General features: G+C 41.7%; 1 protein-coding gene across 1 annotated transcript in view; it reads right to left on the bottom strand.

Moving 5' to 3' along the window:
- Nucleotides 1-22668, bottom strand: part of PAPPA (pappalysin 1) — a 243399-nt gene that overhangs the window by 126461 nt on the left and 94270 nt on the right. Inside the window, exons 8-9 of the mRNA XM_043566322.1 lie at nucleotides 7660-7788; nucleotides 2598-2689 (exon numbers count right to left, since the gene is read on the bottom strand). Of these exons, the coding sequence (XP_043422257.1) occupies nucleotides 2598-2689; nucleotides 7660-7788 (221 nt within the window). The remainder of the gene's footprint in view (nucleotides 1-2597; nucleotides 2690-7659; nucleotides 7789-22668) is intronic.

Below are 22668 nucleotides of genomic sequence, written 5' to 3'. Positions count from 1 at the left end.
TTTTTTTCAGGTAGCTCACCATAGTCTGGGATCAGACTCTCTGGGGTTGAGTCCTGATTCTACCATTGAACTGCATATCCTTAGTTCACCTGTGTATGCTTGGGCTTCCTCTTTCGTAAAAGCAAAACGAAAAGGATTGTTATGAAAATAAGGGTTTGAAATGTGCTTGGTATATAATAGATGTTCATTGAAGATCATCATCACCAGCACAAGACTAAAACCTAGTAGACACCAACAGCACATCAACCTTTATCTATGAGGGTCCAAGTCTCACCTTCTTGGTACCTCCCTCACCCTCATCTCTTTCCTCTTAAACATCCCAGTTAACATAGTGTGAAAATCAGTGATCTAGTCCAAAACAGTCATTCTGGCTAATGTATAGGTGGGAAAGTTGGGCCCGAGGGGGTTAGGCACCCAAAGACTGGACTCAAACTGTCCAGTGCTATTTCTAAGAGTCTCCCAAGCCCCACCCGTTGACTTAAAATTCAGTTCTTTTTCTTAGATATGGCAAACCATGGCCTGGTTTTCACCTCCTCTCTGCACCACACTCCAATAACCAAGAGTATCAAAGACCTCAAATCCATGAGCCAGGGGTCAGCAAAGGTCTGTAAAAGGCCAGACGAGTAAATATTGTAGGCTCTTTGGGCCATAGGATATCTGCTGCAACTGCTCAATAATTTGTAGCCGGAAAGTAGCCATAGACAATACATAAAGTAATGAGCATGCCGTGTTCCAGTAAGACTTTACTTACAAATATAGGCAGTAGGCCAGTTTTGGCCCATGGACTGTAGCTCGCAGACCCCTTCCATGGACGATGCACCTGAAGGAGGCTTTCTTGTTTTTGTTTATTGCCACACAGTGCTGAAACAACCTACAACGTGGGTGTCAGGGCCACCCAAGCATCTCTTTTAGGATACCATATCTAACCCTCACACCACATCCTGCCTTCCTTCCAGAAGCATTTAAGTTACATGCCACCTTTGTGCGAGTAACATAGGAAGATATTTCCCAGCATGACTGGAGAGTGATGCTGGGTGTTGCAAAGATAGCGACAAAGGCAAATAGCTCATAGGGATGGGAAATAGTCACACACCTTGGAAATCACACAAGTCATGGGCAGGTAAGGCCCTTAGAGACCACCTACCTCAATCCTTTCAAGTTTACAGGAGATAAACTGAGGCCCAGACTAGAGAAGCAACTTGGCCAGTGTTAGGCAGCAAATTCTCAGCACAGTGAGGACTTTGGGTTTTCTTAATTTTCAGCCCAGGCTCCTTCCACCATACCACTATGCTGACATCACGTTTTTACCATGGACCATACCCAGATCGACAGAAAACAACCTTCTGTCATTTAGAAACCCAAGGTCCTGCCTGGAAATTCTCCTCCCGTTTTTCCTTCCTCCATGTCTTCCTTGGCTTCCATCCACAGCAAGCTGTGGGACACCTCTTACTGCGTTGCTGAGCCCCTACCTTGGTGCCAGGGAGACAGCAGGTGCTCAATCAATGTGTGTTGAGAATGGAATAAGGGTGAACGATATATGGTGAAGAGCTCACAGTGCTCGCTCACAATCTCTAGGGAGAAGTCAGGTCTAAATGCGTCCCTGTAATGCACTGCAAATGTGAGGACCCGATGACATTTCCTTCCCTTTAGTCTTCCTAGAAAATTGCCTTTCAGTGAGAAATCTTCCCACCAATGTTTTCATCCCCTCAGTAGCTGCCCCTTCCCGCTTCAGATAGAGCACCTCTGTCTTTTGTACTTGCAAATGAATTGTGATTAGTTTTCACCTCCAGCCCAGGGGATTAGCCGGGGGACCTTTGATCTTCAGGTATCGATTTGCATCTTAAAGGAAGTATGATCTCATCTGAGCCAGCTCAAAATTCCATCCCTGCCCCCCAACCCCTGACTGTTTACCAGCCCCGGGCTGGCCGGGGCCTCCCAAGTGGGGCTGTAACAACAAGAACAGCCAGACTCCTAGAGAAGCCAGAGGAAAACAAATTTCCCATCTGACTCAGTGAAGGTGGGAAAAGGACGTTTGCTTTCTAAACACAGGCTGGTCTGCTATTCCTCGAGGTTCTGAGTGTGCAGAGGTTCTTAGTGCAGCACTAAGCTGAGCATGTGCTTAAGAATCAGGCAGAATCAGGTTCAAGCCCTGGCTCTGTCTGTTCTGTCTTCTATCACTTCTAACTCGTGTGATGCTGGACAAGTTTTATCATTTCTCTGGCTTTTGATTTTTCTCATCTCTAACATGAGAATAAAAAGCCTTAATAAAAATCTATACTCATAACCATCCTGGAGAGCTGGCAAGAAGAAGGGCTATGAGGTGAAGCTAGACTGAAAAAGAGTTACCAGCAGCCATTGCTGTCATCCAATGGGAACATGAGCTCCATGAGGGCAGGTGCAAGTGCCCATTTTTGTTTGCTTCCCATTGCTGTATTCCCCAGTGTCTAAAACAAGGTCTGGCCCACAGGAGGCACTCAGCAAATATTTGTAATACGAAGGAGTAAATCACCATTAGTCATAAGTACTGCTGTTATTGAAGTGGCTATTCTGCACGGTCCCCTTCTCCAGCTAAGCCCAAAGAAATGACGAAGACTTACCAATGCAATTGAAGGAGTCCTCCTTTCGGCAGAAAAGGGAGCAGCCATCCCCATTGAGCTTATTCATATCATCACATTCTTCACCTTGGCTTCTGCAGACCAGGTACAGAAGAGAAATCTGTCAGAGCCGCTTCAGAACCACAGCTGGGCCTGGAAGAGCCCCTCCCAGGCCATGAACATCCCAAGAGGCCTCAGGCCAAATCCCTTGCCCTGTTGGAGTCTCCATTTCTCCATCTTCAAAATGAGACGTGTAAAGATATAAATTTGTAAGATCCTACTACATTGGCCTAACTTTGGACTTCCCATGACAAAGCAGAGTTCCTGCCTCAAACTCATTCTCTGAGATCTTGTTATTTAAGTCAGATGGGAGAAAGAAATGGATGAATGGATGAATGAATAAATGAACAGAACTTGCTCCTCTGTGTCTGGAAGATCTTGCTGCCATTTTGAAATGGTGGATTTGAAGGAAATTTCTGAGCTTCTGAAATATCAGCGCTATTCTTCACTATGACTTAACTTACCCCCCCCCACATTCCTCCCCCAATGAACTTAAAAATAAAATTTTTTTTTTTCCCAGTCACATGCTTGAATCTGGTCTTCCTTTCACCAGGAAGTATTGCTCCCTCCATTGGGTATGTCGTTTCATGGCATCAGGAACTCCAAGGGCCTTGAAACTATACTATTGGGAAACAGAAGTGCCTCCTCTTGTTTTTTTTTTGGTGTTTTGTGGGGTTTTCTGGAATACTTTCTATCACCTAAGAGTGATTCTGCAGAGGTTGGGATGAACAGAAAATGAGCAATGCTTTCTGAATTGGAAGGAAGAGTAAGAGCTGAAGGACTGAATGGATTGCCACTACCTGGAAAATCCCCATCCATTGAGAAACAGAAAACTTGGTGTTAGATCCCCTTGTTCCAAACCGGCCATGTGATCACAGATAAGCCACCTAATCTCTACTTGACCATTTAAATCAATTAAGACTACAAAAAAAGTTAAAATTCCATTCCTCAGTCGCCATAGCCACGTTTCAAGTCCTCGAGAGCTGTACTCGAGAGCTAGTGGCTCCTGGACTGGACAGCACAGAATATGTTTCCATCATTGCAGAAAAATCCACTGGGCAGTGCTCTTCCAGATGCTGAGTCTCTGTTTTCCCACAGGTTCAAATGGAGATCATTAGACTTGCTCCTTAGAGCCAGCACAAGGACAGAATGTAACTTAACATGGTTGGCATGGTGCATGACATACAGTAGATGCTTGGGGAATCACGGATCCCATTCCCTCTTAGTCCTGGGAGGTCTCTGCAGAGTGTGTGGCAGCTGTCCCTCCCTCCCCAGAGACCAGCTGGGACTTGTCACAGCATGGGAGAGGCCTCAGACTTTTCCTTTCACCCGGGCAATTAACACTGGGAAATGTTTGTTGCTTTTAGGAGGTGTTGGAGTAGCAGGATGGTGCCTTGCAATCAATCCTTAGGATGGCTGGGCCATCACACTAATCACTGAGGAGGCACTCAAGTTCTCCCCTGTCTGCAAACCTAGGAGCCAGGGAGAAGGGAATTCCGTATTCCAAGCTGGGCCCATATTCCCAATCACTGCCAGTGAATCCCTTGTGTTTCTTAGCTATCTTATGGGTTATCTAGGGAGAGGTTTTTTTTTTTTTTTTTTTAAACTTGGGCTGGTTTCCCAAAGCCACAAAGAACACATCTAACCCGCCTTCCCTCACCACCCAAACAGTATGTTCTCTTGGTTTAAGCAAAACATTGGTGTTACCACAAATATCTTCTAGGCATGATAGATCTATCATTAGATAGAGTTTCTGAGAAACCTCCTTTGACCTCCCAAGCTGGAGTGGATGGCGGTCTTCTCTGTGTCCAAAGCCACCAGGCTCCATCTATGATAGCACTTGTCAAACTGACCACCTCTGCCCATTTACCTGACAGCCCCCCTACATTGGGCTTTCAAATGTCAAAGGAAGCGACAGCCTTTGTCATCCTAGCCCCACAATGCCAGGCACAGTGCCTGGGGTACAACAGAGAGCATGTAGCTACTCCTTTACTTGTTAGTTTTGTAGGGTTGCTGGTCACAAGGTGAGGCAATGGTGAATCCCAATGAGAACATGGGCTCTGGGTTCACATCTAGGTTCTGCTCTTTCCCAGGTATGTCAGGTTGAGAAAGTCACTAGAATCTTTGTACATGAGTTATCTCTTTTGTAAAGTATGGTAATAGAACCTATTTTATATGGATGCTGTTCATGTGGTTTCACATGGAGATAATAGGGTAGCACAATGCTTGTGCATAGCGGAGGCTCAAAAAAGATTTATGAGTATTATCATTATATTCATCCAATGCTTTCATCCATTAGGGGCCTCATGAAGTGTTTAGTCTATCTGAATAACTTTGCAAATTCCCTCAAATATACATAGTAAATTCACATGTATCATCCCATGAAAAATCCAATTAGCTGAGATGATATTCCTCCTTTTCCTCAAAGTTTTTATTTGTTTGTTTTTGCCCAGGGAACTATCCATCAACTGCATTTGGTTTTCTCCAAAGCATGTCAACAAATATTTGGTACCTGTAGGTAACTTAGAAAATATTTGATGTCTGTGTAGGATACCAATTCTAGGTAAAAGTACTAAAAATACTTTATTAAAAATACTACTTATATTAATAATAATTATAGTAATAATAATAATAATAATAGTTTTAGATCAGCAAGAAGAATGATATTGTTTGCAGTATTTTACCAATACATCTCTATCTGGCTCCAAAATGAACAGACTGAGGTATAGGTCAGGTTCTACATCTGGTGAGTTTCTTTTTTTATTCTTTGTGCTAAATTAGAAAATCCCAAATCGCAATTACGGGTTGTCAGCAATGACCGCAAGTGTTTCCTGGATATTCTGGATGCGCAGCTCAGTCTTAGACCCACAATGATGGGGCACTTTCCCTGGAGACTGCCTTGTTCAGTCGCTCAGTACTCCATCAGAACAGCTGTGTCAAGAGCCAGAAGTTGATGTCTTAATGTGGGAGAGAACAGTGAAAGGCTTCCCTTTCCCCAGTTGCATTACATTAAGCACTGGAAACTGTATCTTCATGTTTAGTTGTTGCATTTGGATGGGATTTTAAGTGCACAGGACAACACATCAGGAGTTTCATTCTCCGACCAATGAGGAGCTTTATCTTCTATGCTTCATGAGTCAAATTCTTGGCCATCAGGTGATTTGTACCATAATTCAACACTTAAAAATCCTTATATTGTCTCCTTAATATTAAAACCTTGATAATTCATGCTTCGTAATTATAGCTGCAGGACATTTAAGACATGGATATATATCCCTGAGATATGTCATTTCAGCAATTCACTTGAAATTGTGCAAATAATCATTACTGGCCTTGCCAGTGTCTATATTAAAAGAAAGCATCATTTTTTCATTCCCAAAACTGGAATTAGTACCTTTCTTGTCATAGCCCATATACTTCAGTCTGTGGGGGTAGTTGAAACTTCGACATTCTTTCTGCACAGCACGTTGAAAAGATGTAACATGCTGGCCGTCATCTGATCATATATGCAACATTCAATATTTCCTTCAATGGAAGTCATGACTAGAAAGCAAACTGCTGGCCAGTAACTGATGTCTGTGTGGATGGGTATTCATGTGCAAATGCTGTACTTGCACAACTGTGTTATCCTTGCTAGCCTGGCCGGTCCTTTCATCCCAAAGCAGGTTTCCAATTTACATTACATGCCACACGATCATCGGTACCAAATTAAATTGCTCTTCCCCTCCAGCACCAGAGTCAATGATGAACTGAAAGAAGGAGTCATCTAGCACTTTTCTTTCATATATGTACCACACCTATGATTCATGGTCTGCATATCAGCGGTTTCATCCAACTGTGAAACAAATTCTCTTTACGGCGCCCCTCCCCCTACAGAAACAGTCACTGCAATGCCACATTGCACAGATATTATGTGACACCCAACAGCGCCATTTAATGATGGGATTTCGCCAATAGCTTGTTTGTCCTCTCCATGTGTGACGTTTATCATTAAACCTGCCGACGATTTTAAAAGTCTCTTAGCATTAGTACAACTTGCAACCACGTTAGCAATAAGGAACACAAAGTTAGCAATAAGAAACTTAACTGCGAATGATTTCTGGTCCCTTTTTCACCTCTAGGGAAAAAACTATTCGATGTTGTGCCAGAAAACATTTTTGTGCTAATTTTGGAGGAAAAAACTCTTAAGAGGAGGTTTATTTTATTTTTTTTTCGAAAAAATTTTTAAACAATGCAAGACTCTTGATGGTTTCTTGCCCCTATTTCACAGTTGTGCAATACCTCACCCTGTGGACAAGGGGATAAATGGACTGATGACCCAATAAAATCCATGGTGTAGACATGCAGCTTTCTATTTTCTACTCACACTTTCCCTTTTTGGCTGCTCATGTGGAGTCTTTACACTTTCTGATTCCTTTGCCCCCCCTGCACTTATTTATGTTCATGTTCAATATTCACCCTGGAGTGCTGTTTACTACATGTGGTTTCAGCATTATAGCAAGTTAGGATATTTTGTTATTTTGATGAGCCTATGATCCATTTTGTAAATTGTTACTATAACACGCTACAATAGAAATAACAAATAAATACACAGGTTTTAACAACTTGAAACAGTAGCCAGCAAAGAATATAAAAGTGTTTTGACCTGGATGCACAGCGTCCTGTTACCTGAATGTGGGCTGGGATGGAAAAGACAAACAGAACCCTTAGAGTCAACATAAAACAACCGTAAGTAAGAGCATACTGTAGTAAGTACATGACAGTAGCCCTGTCAGAATCATATTCTATATTACATACTCGAGAAACAGATGTGTTCCAAGAAGAATCACTGCTTTTCTTTTGAGGCCAGCAAGCTACTTGCAGACAGACAGGCTGCTGGGCATTGCTGGAAACTCACAGCTCACACATCGTAGAGTATCTCATAAGCTCTTCTATGTAGCACCCTGACCATCTCGCGGCCTGGTTAACATCACTCCCTCCCCTTTCATTAATGAAATCTACTTACTTCTGGATAATGCCGTCGCCACAATACCCACTCCCGTGGATGTATACAGCAGCAGGTGATGGCTCACTCTCTTCACTTCCCGAAATGGTGATGACCCAGTATTTGTACACACTGCCAAGACTGAGATCCCTGGAAAACAAAGACGACTGTTAATGAAGATGATCAGCTACACAGACACAATTCTGGGGGCAGACAAAATTGATCCCCTTGAGGATATTCTATCAGTCCTGCTTACTTTTGAAAGCACACATACATTAAGTCATCCAATCATTTTTATCATCTGCTATGGTTAAGACACTCGCCTACACATGACAGACCACACCAGAACGAACAGCAATAATAACTAGCATCAATTGACACATGACTGAATATTACTAGATACTTTTTGATCTTTAATTTAACCTTCACAATAACCCTGGTGGGTAAGAGTCGGATGGTATGTGGCCCAACATGAGGGTGTCTGGGAGAGAAACTAAATGGGATAAGCAGACAGAGTGGGGAAAGAACCATGCCAGATTCTGTGGGCACAGTCCGCTCTTTCCCCCTTATTTCAGGAACTCAACAAAACCCCATTACGTGTCAGTAAGCCCCTTCCTTACACTGCACATCCACTGGTTGTCCTTCTCCCCACCTCCTGCTCCTCTCCATGTGTCTCACTCTAGACTAAAGGAGCAACCATAGCAGCATCCATTAACTGACTGTCAGGCTTGGGGCTACACACGTGCTGTGTATTTTCTCATTTGAGATCAAAACAACCCTACGTGTGTACGAGTATTTTCATGTTTATTTTACAGATGATAAATCCGAGGCATAGAGAGGTTAATCAACTTGCTTACAATCATATGCTACTAAATAATACCCTGCATTCTGCCTCCATAATCCCTAGGTTAGGCCTGTTTTAATAATCTCATCCCTTGCAACGGGGATTCTGTCCTGAAACTGTAATTCCAGGCACTGGCGCCTGCCAGATTCTCAGTTTGCCTAGCCTGCATCTCCCCTCTGCTCTTCAGACCTCCCAGGGCAGTGCGTGTTCCGACTTCCTCACACTCAACCTTATCACCAGATTTCCACCCTCCCCTTCATTAGCCCGTCTCAGCTCCCTGCTTGAATTCATCCTGCCACCAAACCTGGCTACGGGCAATTATCCTCCAAGGCAAAGATACATTTATGTCAATTCCACGTGACAAAATCACCACCCCCATTTCCTTGTTGACCATTTTCAAAGGGCAATGTTATTCCTCTTTTTATCTCCCCCCACCCTCGGATTAATTATTTACTTTGTAAGAATAAAAAAGTGTCATGGGGAAAAAAAAATCCCACAAAATGATAATGAAGAGAACTCCTATCAGATTCCAGAGTTGGGGGGGGGGTGGGATTTCATAAACAAAAGGATGATGTCAAAAAATCTCAAGTTCTCCTGCCCATCTGTTGTTTCAGCTGCTGTTAGGGCTGGGGCTGTTTGGATAAGGCCAATAAGATAACAGGTGCAGAGGCAATGGACAGACAGTGTCTCCCAAATCTCAACACAACGATGAGTATGAGTTTATGAGCACTGGAGGACTCTGGTGAGGAATATAGCCTTCCTGAGAATGTTGGACTTGTTACCCAAAAGAGACTTTGTTTTGGCAGTGCTAGAGCAAAAAGCACTATTGAGGGTAGACTAGAAGTCCCTGGGGATTCCATTAGCGTTCTGTTAATGAAAGCTAGGTGGTAAAATGCATACAAATCTTGAGCTATTATATGTATGAATATATGAATTAACTGTTGCCTTGTAAACTTCTGGAATGCTGATTTGGTGAAACAGGCTTTCTTTTTTTCTTTTTAAAAAAAGCTTTTTAGGTATTTTAGCCACCTCTAGATCAACAAATGTACACTTTTTCTGGTGGTAATTCTAAAACTGAATATCGTGGTGTCAGGGAGAGTGGCTTTCCTTGGGGGAAGGGGAGAGCAGGGTCTTCCCAGGTGATACATGGAGACACAAGATAAGGAAGCCATGCATTCTACTGTATATTCATCTTCCTCTAAAATATGGAGGCATGTTTTATATTAAACAAATGTGGCCGTGTTATGAAATAAAAAAGGAAATTTTCTTCAGGCTACATCTCAGGCCACTGGGGCATATGGTCACTGTCTGAACTAGATGGAGCTCTTCTGTGGAAAGCAGGAGGGTGTGAGAAGTACATCTCTACGTTGTGTTTTTCCTTGTAGTGGGCGTCACAAATGACTTATGGCTGGTAATATTTAAGGTACTCTGCTAATATTTGTGCATGTTTTCCGCCTCCCCCCTACGTTGCCCTCATTGCTCCCCTATTCCTCCTCCTCCTTCTCAATAAACACAAGTCTGAGGCAAGCAAACACGTGTCTCTATCCTGGCTTCGTCACTTACGAGCTCAGAAGTCACAGGCAGGTTGCTTCACCGCCCTGAGCCTGTTCTAAATTAGTCATGAACCTGACCTCATGGCATTTTCTTACAGATTGAATGTGAAAACATATATAAAGCATATATGTGCCCAGCCTCTGATGGTTAACAAATTTTAACCCATCACTATTAATGCTTAAGTATCAATATTCTCATTCACTGGAGTTATGCTATGCTCTCTTCAGTAGAAGGGATGGAGTGACAGATAGCTACATGTAACCTTGGTTAGGTAAACCCACAAACTGCACGTGCCACAGCTAAGTGGAAAGTCTCTTTTCTGCCACATCATGTGGCTACAACACCCTCAGTGCCTGCAGCTTGCTCTCCCTCCACGTGGCTATTTCAACTTCTGAAAATTCTGGATTCCAGAAGGTTTGTCTTACGCCGGGGCAAAATCGGTCTCCCTATAACTTCCGCTCACACCTCCTTCTTACCCACTAGCATCACACAGAACACATCTGATTGGTAGGGAGACCTTGATAAGCCTCCTCCTTCCAACTGTGTGTGCACAGCCCATGTATCATTACCTCCCGGAAGCCTGACAGCAGCTCTTGGAAGGAGGGGTTGTTATCCCAAGTTTCCAGATAGGAAAAGAGAAGCCCAAGTCACGACTTTGGTGAAAAGGCAGGGAAAGGAGAGCAGTGCTGCTGCTATTAAAAGATTATGTTTGGGGCGCCTGGGTGGCGCAGTCGGTTAAGCGTCCGACTTCAGCCAGGTCACGATCTCGCGGTCCGTGAGTTCGAGCCCCGCGTCGGGCTCTGGGCTGATGGCTCAGAGCCTGGAGCCTGTTTCCGATTCTGTGTCTCCCTCTGTCTCTGCCCCTCCCCCGTTCATGCTCTGTCTCTCTCTGTCTCAAAAAAAAAAAAAAAAAAAAAAAGATTATGTTTTCCCACTGAAGAATCCTTGTGATAAAACTACATTGCCTCCCTGTTGAAGTCAAAATTAATGCTGAGGGCTCTTTTCTCAAGAATCTAGGTAGAAAAGAATTCTTTTTTTTTTAACGTTTATTTATTATTGAGAGACAGAGAGAGACAGAGCATGGGCATAGGAGGGGCAGAGAGAGGGGGAGACACAGAATCTGAAGCAGGCTCCAGCCTCTGAGCTGTCAGCACAGAGCCCGATGCGGGGCTTACACGGACCGTGAGATCATGACATGAGCCAAAGTTGGATGCTTAACCAACTGAGCCACCCAGGCGCCCCTAGGTAGAATAGAATTCTTATGGAAGGACAAGCTAGTGACCTCTGAAGCCTTTGCTGGAGGTTAGGACCCATTTCGCGCTTGGTCTAAAAGTGGGACATTGATGTCAAGTTGTTCCCTTTAGCTGCTCCTGATACCACCTGGTCTTACCCTGTCACTTAAACTCCTCATCCTGGGCCTCCCACATCCATCAGACTCTAGCCTCTGTCCCTGTTCCCCAGCCCAGAAGCTTCCGAGTGATTCCTTCTGCATCCCTGCTGCGGCCAACATCTCAACCTTGATGCCTGAACCATTCTGTGGTATCTCCCTTTTCCAGAACTGCCAACACCATCAGAATATTATGAGATCCAAAGCCACTCTTCGGTTCAAAATCTCATTTAGAGCAGCGAGGGGCCTCACACCGCCAAGCCAAAACTCCCTAGTTACTCTTTGCTTGGAACTAAAATGTTACCACTTCCTCTGAAACGTGATTAATTGCATCACTTCTGATTTATTTCACAGAATTCTCAGTGTCATTTACTTACTTTTTTTAAAAGCTAAACCTCATTAGCAGTTAATGGTCAATTCTTCAAATTGCATCTCAGATTAATTTCATCAGTCCAGCTAATAAATGTAAATTGCAGTCTTGAAATGGGATGAGATTGCTTGGCTACTTTTGAGGTGTTGTTTTATGCACCCTTAGTATGACTTCTTTTGAAAAAAAAATTAACATTTAGCCATCATTCTTTCACAAACCTCTCAAATGACGTATCAGCCTTCGGTTCGCCTTTCTGGCAATTATAAAAGAAAACAGTGGCATTTCTAATTGGTATGATATTTCAGTATCCTCCTCAGAAATGTCATATTGATGGTAATGTGGATCAGATCAGGAGTCCAATCTTTTAATTTTTATTCCATTTTTATTTTTTTTAAGATTTTATTAAAATTTTTTTTATGTTTATTTATTATTGAGAGAGCAGGACAGAGAATGAGCATGGGAGGGGCAGAGAGAGGAGGAGTCACAGAATCTGAAGCAGGCTCCAGGCTCTGAGCTGTCAGTACAGAGCCCAACACGGGGCTCGAACTCACCAACTGCGAGATCGTGACCTGAGCCGAAGTTGGACGCCCAACTGACTTAGCCACCCAGGCTCCCCTTTAAAGATTTTATTTTTAATTGATCTCTGCATTCAACATGGGGCTCGAAACTGTAAGTTCTAGGTCAAGAGTCACATGTTCTACCAAATGAGCCGGTCAAGTACCTTGAGGTCCCAATCTTAGAGTAGAATTTAGTTATACACTATTGCCATATAGTCTATAGACTATTGCCAGATTATGAAATCATGATCTTGAAAATATTAATATGGACATAAATATCCATAAGGAGGCTAAGCACCATCTGACCTAGCTTTCGGCAAAAATGTGTACTTCTTAAACTGTTGATGTGTAGTTTATATCACACGTGACTGGTCCACGAAAACCCATCTGAAATCTACAGGCACGTCACTTCACTTCTTCAGGTCTGTTTTTCTACCTTCTAATCAGGATATAGGACTCTTGCCCCATACCCACGCAAAAATGAAATGAGAAATATAAAAGTGCATCAGCAGAAAAGAGGGATCGAGAGCCTCACTGCACTATGCATATATCCCATTTTGCTGCTCCCAGGAAAAGCTCTAAAGCCTCTTGATTACTCTTTATCGACCCCTATTGTTTCCATCTTATAGCGTTCACTGATCACAGTCTGTCTCTCCAAACTGTGTCATGCTTCTTTGAAACTCCTTCCTCTGCAATAATAACAGAGACTGTCATTTCCGTTTGTTGCCTGTTTATCATATACTTGTCACGATGCTTAGTATTTTCTATGAATCATCTCATTTAATCCAAACAACATTTTCTTGAATAATTATTATTATCTCCCTTTTCAGTTGTTGAAAGTCGTATTTAGGAAGGTTGACCTACTGCCCACAGTGACATTGCTTTTGGGACAGAGACTTGAGCCAGGTCTATCTAACTCCATCCCAAGACAGCACTTTCTGGAAGTGGAAGCTGTTATGAACAGAGAAAATACCGCAGAAAAGTTCAAAGACCTAGTTCTGAACCAAGTAGAGTCCACATACAAAGACCACTTTGAAAGTTGTAGGGCTTAGGAGAAATACAAACATTCCCTTAAACACTACCACTACCACAAGCCATTTCCTGTCTCTGAACTGTCTCTGTCTCTTCATCTATGAAATGGAAATCTCGGGAGAAAGACAATCAACTTTGCAATGCATATTCCTAATTTAATGAGAAATGTAGTTTTGTATTTTTCTGTCATGAGCTTTTCCACCAGCTAGAAGCCGCCTCAGCAGTTAGAACTGTGCACTGAGAATGGGTATAGTTCAAGACCTACCACCAGATTGTCTGAGCTGGACGACATGGTGGGGGGGGCACCACCTAGGATGCATCTGGCTGAGGAAGAGCCCAAGTATTCCAGTTCTGCCCTGGGCCAAGGATCAGAGGGTAATACCCAAGCACTTTGCATACCAACTACCAGCCAAGAATGGGAAGAGAAGGAAAACACTTTCTGAGCCTGAGATGATGTACCAAGGAACTTTATACATACCATTATTACTGTCTCAACGAGAAAATATATCAGTTAGATAGAAAAGTATAGAGAACACTATAAAATAAAAGTCCCTAGGCTCACTACCCAGCTTTGTCAAATTATAACACTTCGCCATATTCCCTTCATCTCTTATTTTTGTTGTAAAAAGAAATAAAATATACTATTTTGTGTATTTGCTTTCAACCCACCTCTGTGCTCCACCTGTATCCCATTTCTCTATCATGAATGTTTTCATACATATGCATTGTTTTGCGTATTTTAAATTTCATAAGTGTTTTAATACCCTATTTATCAATATGAAGCTGACTTTTTTTGTGTCTAGCATTATTTTTTGAAATCGTACACACTGATACATAAAATTATACACATGGATACATGCAGCTCTAGCTCATTATTTTCATTGATGTAAATATTATATTGTATGAATATACCACACTTCATTTGACCATTCTTTTCTTGATGGACATCTAGGTGGTTTCTATTATTATTGCCACCATTAATCCTTTTTGTTTGCTATTTCCAATAATGTGACTTTAAACATTGGGTCCATTTTCCTTTGCACACAGAACAAAAGTTTTCTGAAAGAAATGTATCTAAAGTAGGATCTCTAGGATGAAGGTAATCGATTGCATCTTCAACTTTGTAGATACTGCCAAATTATTCTCCCAAATGGTTATACCAATTAAGTCTGTTGCCTACAACAGACTTCCAAATGCTCCAGGTCTGTGTCAGCACTTGATTCTGCCAAACATTTTTTGCCAATCTGATGGATATTAAAATATCATTTAATTACTGCTGCATTTTGCCTTTCCCTGATTACTAACAAGGCTGAGTATAATTTCATGTGTTTGTTGACCACATAGGTTTCCATCCATGTTACTTGCTTGTTCATCACTTTTGCCTGTTTTAATTGTGTTCTTTTTTTTCTTTTTCTCTATTGCCATGTAAGTATATTTACATACACTGCGTACTAATCCTTTATAATTAAAGGTACTGCAAATACTATTTCTAGGTCTGTGACTCCTCTTCCTTTTTTTCTGTTTATGCTGCTTTGTTGAGCAGAATTTTTAAATCATCTTCTTCACGATTTGTCCTTTTTATATCTTGGTGAATAATTGTTTCTTTCTGCCAAGGTCATAGCATAGTCACCTCTATTTCTTTTGAATAGTTTTAAGGTTTTTATTTTCACATGTATGGCTTTAATCACGAACAATATAGGTTTTCAAGTGGTGTGTGATAATGATTGTTTTCCCCTCAAATACGGATGAGCCACTGGCCCAGCATTATATATGTAATAATCCTTTTGCTACTGAACTGCAATACCACATCTGCCATATATCATTCCGTACTTAGATAAGTTTGTTTCTGGGTAATCTTGTTTCATTGGCCTATTTTTTCCTATCACCTTATCAATAGCACTTTGTCTTAATATCCAGAGTTTTATAAAAGTCTTGATTTATGCTACAAGTCCATTCTATACTTTGGTTTTCCCCTTCAAAAGACCCCTGAGATCTTCCATGTGAATTCAAAGTTTCATTTCTTAAAATGCCTGTTGGGATTTTGATTCCAATTTCATTGAATTTATAGACGTATTAGAGGGGGAAAGACATCTTTATGGTATTGTATCCTCCCATTTATACACACACTTCATCTTTTTATTTATATAGGTCTCCTTTTATGGTTTCAGTAAAGTTTTAAAGCTTTCTTCATAAAAATTGTGATGACATTTTATTAGGAATATATACCTAACTTTGAGCATTTCTAGATGTCAGCACTATAGTAAATGGTAGCTTTAATCTATGTATCTATCTACCTATCGATCCATCTACTCACACACATATACACACATGTACCTGCATATCTGTATTTGTATTCTCATATTTGGAGACTAATAAAATAACTCAGTTTTACAAATTGATATTATATTTAGATGTCCTCATAGACTGTTTTGTTAGTTATGCGTACTGTATTTCAGTATATATCCTTTAGGAGATTAAGGATGTACCTTTCTATTCCCAGGTAACACTGTTTCATTTGCTTTGTCTTGTTTTGATCATAAAGGGGCCTGATTTTAACAAGAGACTTAAATTCTGCATCTAGTAAGACAACCTTGTTTTAGAAACATCATCTCATATGCTACTATTGTGAATTACTGGAATTCAGAGATCATCTAACATTAGAGTCTCTTCTTATTCTGGGATAATCATGCCTATGTACAACGTGCATGTGTGTGTGAAGGCAGAGGTTTTAATATATTGCTGAATTCTGTATGCTAATATCTTACACAAGTCTTTGGCTTCTTGGTCATATATTTAAATTACCAAAAAGTTTTACCTTTGTCATTTAATTATCTATTTATTTATGTATTTATTCATGTGTGTATATATGTACGTATTGTATCATGGAGATAATGTTTTATGTGACACTGATTCTTTTGATTTGTTGTTTTCTGGCCTATGACATGGTAAATTGAAAAAGTATGTTCTACATATCCCAGAAAAAAAATATGTATATAATTTAATTCAGTAGCAAGGTTCTACACACTTTTATCAGATGAAACATTATTTTGTGTTGTTCAAAATCTTCTAGATCATTATTTTAGCTTGCTTGATCTATTAATTATTAAGAAAGGTGTGTTAAAATATCATAATATCACAGATTCATCTCTCTTTTACGTAAGTCATTTTTTATTTATACATTTTCAGGTCATGTTATTTGGTATATTTCAGCTCAAAATCGTTACATAATTTCCTTTCATCATTTATATGGTGACCTCTATATCTTAGTAAGATTTTTTGCCTCGATGTTTCCTTTATCTGATGAATATTAATTAGTTTTGCTTAGTATTTGCCTGGCAAATATTTTCCATTCCTTTACCTTTCACCTTTCAGTGAACTTATCTTTAGTTAAGTCCAACCTGAGAACCTTCAGAGGTGACTTTAATCCGATTAGTAGAAGGACTATTGTATCAGATTTATTTTTCACATCTTGTTTGGGCTTTTTAATGATCATTCCTTTTTTTTTTTACATATTTGTTTCCCCTCTTTCTTGCCTTCATTTGTATTTGTTGGATTTCTTTATTTCTGCTCTCTCCCCTTCTCAGTCCATCTAATCTTTGCAGACTGTATTTTCCAATTATATTTCTTTTTCTCGTTTACTCTAATATATTAATGAATATGCATGCTTGTCACCAAGATCAAACTTCAACAAAAACCTTGGTGTGAACTGTTGCCCCTTCTCTGGGTGTCTTGTTTACTTTTTTTATGTTTTAAATTTTGACACAGGAACTCACGTTCATTAGGTTTTAATCTGTGGGAATCACATGTCTCCTGTGTCAAATCTATATCCTCCTAGAATGATTTCAAGTTCACTTCTAGGTACCCCTGGAACATCACTAACCCAGAACCCTTTCCCTTCTCTCTCTTCCTCTCCCTCTTTTTTTTTTTTTTCCTTCCTCAGTAGTTTCCCAGGTCAGGCATTTCCAGACAACGGTGTGCAGTATAAATTCAAACCTCAATCTTTGTGAGGTTTAGGCCATATGCATATATAGTTTCGCCTAGTACACCTTTTCACCATGCATGTAGACTTTCAGGGGTCACCACTGTGTCCTGAAGGCTTTAGGTACAATTCCTCACCTTGAAGAGCTGCAGGGCCCAATCTCTTCTGCTATGATAAGCAAGAATACTCAACCTACTCAGTTGCCAAAACTGATGATCGTCCCTTATCCCAATTATGGTGGTAAAACATCAGCGTTGGGGCTCACCTGTCTAATTCTCAATTTCATCTTATCTCTTGCCTTGGCCACACAATTTTCCTGCTTTCCTGCTTTTCAGTCGCCCATACTAAAGGATGATACTTGTATAGGTTACATTTTCATCTAGAATGTCCAGATGGATGCTTTGTATTAGAAACACCTTTAGATTAGCTCCTTCACCAAATTTCTTCATCCTATTCCTAATATAAACTTGAAAGGTAGAAGGCATTTATTTGCATTGTTCAGTTGAGGCCCAGCATAATGTAGTGACCTGCCCCAGGTCAGGGAGATAACAATTGTAAAGCAGAATTTAAACCATGCTGTTAGACTCTAGAACTTCTGACCTTTCCATGACATTGAGTGGACTCCTGAGATAAGCTCATGGTAGTAAGCAAGACATTAATACCCAAACCAAGTACAGAAGACTGAAAGTATCTGAAGATAAGACAAACTCCTGTTCATAGTCCTAAAGCCTTCTAGGAAGCTGCAACGCAGACTGGATTACATTTTATTTCCTCTGTAGACTTGTAGAGGAAACTAGCTTCAGTTCTAACATATCTTTAGGGTAAGAGCTGACCTTTTTTTCTTAATTGAGAAGTGACAGCATATTATCATAATTGCTTTATTTTTTCCTAACCATAAAGAACACTCACGTTTCTTTTAACAAATTAGAGCTCTATAAGAAAGAATTAAAAACCAAGGCAAATCTTCTCAAATTCCATCACCACCTTGAGGCAGGCTACCAAGAACATTCTGGTCAGCATCCCTTCCCGTATCTTTGTACATATAAATGCGCACACATAATATGTTCCGTGAATGTAAGATCCAAATCTATCTTCACTGATTCATCTTTGCTGTTTACAAAAAAGGGGTTTAGGAGAACTAAATCGAGCTAGTGAGCTCTACACTAGATAATTACATTTATGGCTTTGACCACCTTTTCAAATTCTGGATAAATATACAGTAAAACCTTGGTTTTTGTGAGCATATTTTGTCCTGGAAACATGTTTACAATCCAAAGCACTTTTATATCAAAGCAAATTTCAGGAACCATTGGCTCAGTTCTGATTATGTGATGTTTGGTGTCACATACTACTCATATTGCAAGACATCGCTCATTTATCAAGTTAACATTTATTAGAAATGTTTGCTCGTCTTGAAGAACACTTGCAGAACAAGTTACTCGCAATCCAAGGTCTTACTGTATTTATATCATTTCATTTATTCGTCCATTTATTTGTGCAAAGAGCATTCATTGAGTACTCCCAGCTTCTTGTGGGTCTGGGATTCAAAGGTCAATAAACTAGGGCCCTGCCTTTAGGATGCTCATAAGCTTTGGGGGGAAAAAAGTCAATGGATGGCTTTGACACAGCCTAAAAAGTGTAGGGGCTGTGGGAGCACAGAGTGACATCTGACCCAGGCTGAAGAGGAGACAGCCTGAGAAGACTTCCCAAGGGAGGTTTACTGGCTTGACTGGAGAAAGGGAAGGAGGAACCAGGTCAGGAAAAGGAGAACAATGGCCTTCTAGGCAAATGATATAATCATATTTGTTTCCAGGAACCCTCTTGCACTGTTGGTGGGAATGCAAACTGGTGCAGCTGCTCTGGAAAACAGTGTGGAGGTTCCCTCCAAAATTAAAAATAGTATCTACCCTATGACCCACCAATAGCACTGCTAGGAATTTACCCAAGGGATACAGGAGTACTGATGCATAGGGGCACTTGTACCCAAATGTTTATAGCAGCACTCTCAACCATAGCCAAATTGTGGAAAGAGCCTAAATGTCCATCAACTGACGAATGGATAAAGAAGATGTGGTTTATACATACAATGGAATACTACTTGGCAATGAGAAAGAATGAAATATGGCCTTTTGTAGCAACATGGATGGAACTGGAGAGTGTTATGCTAAGTGAAATAAGTCAGGCACAGAAAGACAGACACCATATGTTTTCACTCATATATGGATCCTGAGAAACTTAACAGAAGACCAGAGGGGAGGGGAAGGGGGGAAAAAAGTTACAGAGAGGGAAGGGGGCAAACCGTAAGAGATTCTTAAATACTGAGAACAAACTGAGGGTTGATGGGGGGTGGGAGGGAGGGGAAGGTGGGTGATGGGCATTGAGGAGGGCACCTGTTGGGATGAGCACTGGGTGTTGTATCGAAACCAATTTGACAGTAAATTACATATAATAAAAAAATCGTATTTGTTCCATGGAAGACCATTTTGATAGCAGTGTAGATAACTGATTTAAGGGAAAAGGTGTAAAGGGTTATGTGGTTGGTAGGGAGACCAAATATCCCCCATGGAAAGAATGATGCAGGAGCAGATGAGTACCTATCAAGTTTTGGCCCCACGCTAGGTGCCATGTCCTATTTTGTTTAAAGAGAAATGAAACTTACAACAAAATATTTTTCCTCACTAAATACCTCTGGAGCTGTGTGTAGTCCTCTCTAAAGAGTTTCTTTCTTAACATGCATACATTAAGGTTATATACACTCAGTTTTGTGCCACATAACAACATATTCTTTAATTCCAATGTTGTCTGGGTATCACCCTGAATTCTTAAGAGAACACTTTACTTTTGTTCTAGGCTGAGTGCCACTTTGGTCTTATTTTATACCAGGAGAGGGTGGTCATTAAGGATTTGGGATGGAGAACACCACATGTCCTTGGGGAAAAAACAGCTCGAAAGGCAGAGTCTGGCATCACTGTGGATGCCCCCATCCTACATGTCAGGAAAAATGACCATAGTTCTTCCATTAACTTTGGTTGTGATTTTGGATGAATTGGTTTTCCTCTCTGGACTTCACTTTTCTTCTGCTATGGAAGGAAGGAAGGAAAGAAGGAAGGAAGGAAGGAGAGAGGGAGGAAGGAAGCAAGAAAGGAGAGAGAGACAGAGATGAGGAAGGAGAGAGAGGAAGGAGAGAGAGGAAGGAAGGAAATGAAGGAAAGAAGGAAGAGGGAGGGAGGGAGCGAGGGGGAAGGAAGGAAGGAAGGAAGGAAGGAAGGAAGGAATAAAGGAAGAGACAGAGGGGGGAGGGAGGAAGGGAAGAAGGGAGGAAGGAAGGAAGAAGGAAGGAAAAAAGGAAAGAGAGAGGGGGAAGGAAGGAAGGGAGGGTAGGAGAAAAAAAGAAAGCATGTATGGAGTTTCTGGTAGGACTCATCCCAAAGATGAAGATACCATCATTGGTTTCAAAGAGTTCAAAGGCCCAAAGGAAAGATAAATCAAGTACAGGATGGGTATAATCTAAGGTAGAGTTCGAAGAGCCACCAATACAGAGGGGAACCAAATAGTGGCTGGAAGGATGCAAAAGGCTTAGGGAGACTTCTGACTTTTGCCTTGTTACCAAGACAATATCCATCACTTATTCCTCCTGGTGACCAGTATGAGCTCCAAACCATAGTCTGGATGAAACTAATGAGAATGTGATGGCAGGGGTCTGCGGTCCACTGGGCTTCCCGATCCCTCCCAGTGGGGTTCCGGTCTGTCCCCCTCACACAGGTAACACAAAGCTTATTCTTTTCATGCTTGCTACGCTGCCCCCACTCTGTCCACAGCTCGGGAAGGAGCAAATGTATATATGCAACAGATTAATTCCAGCAGCCTTTGATAGAATTGTCTAAAGATCTGCCCTGGTACCAATTTAAAACACAGTAGCAAATTTAATAAAACTAACAGTTTTCAGCCAAGGCCTTTGTTATTTTGTTTTAATCATCTTTTACCACCAATTGAAATGATTTTCTACTTTTCTTGGTGCAATGACATAAAATACAAGGGAAAGAATGGAGGGACAATGTGGAAATTATAAAAGATTCAGAGCTTCAAATTCTGGGATAAGGTAACGGCAGTGCTGAGGTTTAGCTGGCTGTCTGTGTCAGGCACAGATCGGAAGGGAAGACATTTGCCAGTTTGGGGAAAACACCACACCTGGATAGCATTAAAGAAAGGGGAGAGGAAAGATCTACAAGGGACTCTTGTTTTTCCTGAATGCAACCAAAGGCGATGTGTGACGGCTTCCCCAAACACCCCTGCTGGTGATGGACAGGTCTCTTGATTACAGAGCTGGGGATTGTGACAAGTTGACCGGTCGCCTAGGCCTCTGGGAGCCAAAACACCAGCTACGGTTGGAGGTAAACAAGGCATGCGGCACAGTGTGAAAATCGAGGCCAAGTAGGGGCCAGGGAGTCGAGCGGAGGGACCCAGTGACAGCTGGTGATTGAGGGGCACTAACTGAACACAGTTGTTGAGGACCAGGGGCCAGTAGGGAAAGCAATGTCCTTTCTCCTCCCTGTGGCCTCTCTGGGTGGCCAGCAATTTTATTACTGGCAGAGGGCAAGCCCAGCAGCATTTTCGAGTCTGGCACCACATCTAAAACCCTTTGGGGGCTGGGCTTCTCTTTCTTCTCTCCCCCCAGCCCGCCCACCCCATGAATGCTTTGGGTTCGGTGAAAGCCGGCGTGCAGTCAGCAGACTACATTTCCCCTCAAATTTTGAAACCCATGTGCACTTGGGGAAAATGTAATCCTTATGTTTCTGATTCATTTACACTTAACTCATCAAAACGCTATTTTGTAAGAGCTATTTGATGTCCACGAAGCCTTCTAAGCCCTTTTGTAAGCCTTGCGTCTTAGAAGCAGGAAGTCACGTTTCTGACAAGAGGGAGAACTTGAACCTAAAAGGTTGAGTTTGTTTTGAAATGAGGGCGCCTGGAGGGTCACGTGGACCCTGCGCTTGGCCAAATGTGTTCTCTCATTTCCTATACCACCCCCCTCACCAGCGCCAGCTGCCATGACGTGACCGATGTCGGCTCTCTATGACTTCACTCCGAGCATCATCGGAGACTTCTCCGTGATCACAGAGAGCCTGGCTCAAATTTGAGCCCCACGGTTTGGCCAAACTCCAGCACTCTGTTATGTGCGGGAAGGACCACCTGGACTGGGAGTCAGGAGCCCTTGGCTCGATTCCCTGTACTGCCATCACAGGGCTGTGTGCCTCTGAACAAGTGACCTCCTCTCTCTGGCCTTAATTCTCTCAGTGGTCAAGTGTC

This window comes from Prionailurus bengalensis, chromosome D4 (genome assembly GCF_016509475.1).
Source record: "Prionailurus bengalensis isolate Pbe53 chromosome D4, Fcat_Pben_1.1_paternal_pri, whole genome shotgun sequence".
Classification (NCBI taxonomy): Eukaryota; Metazoa; Chordata; class Mammalia; order Carnivora; family Felidae; genus Prionailurus; species Prionailurus bengalensis.
The sequence above is the reverse complement of the archived record's forward strand: the minus strand, read 5'-3'. Positions and strand labels throughout refer to the sequence as shown.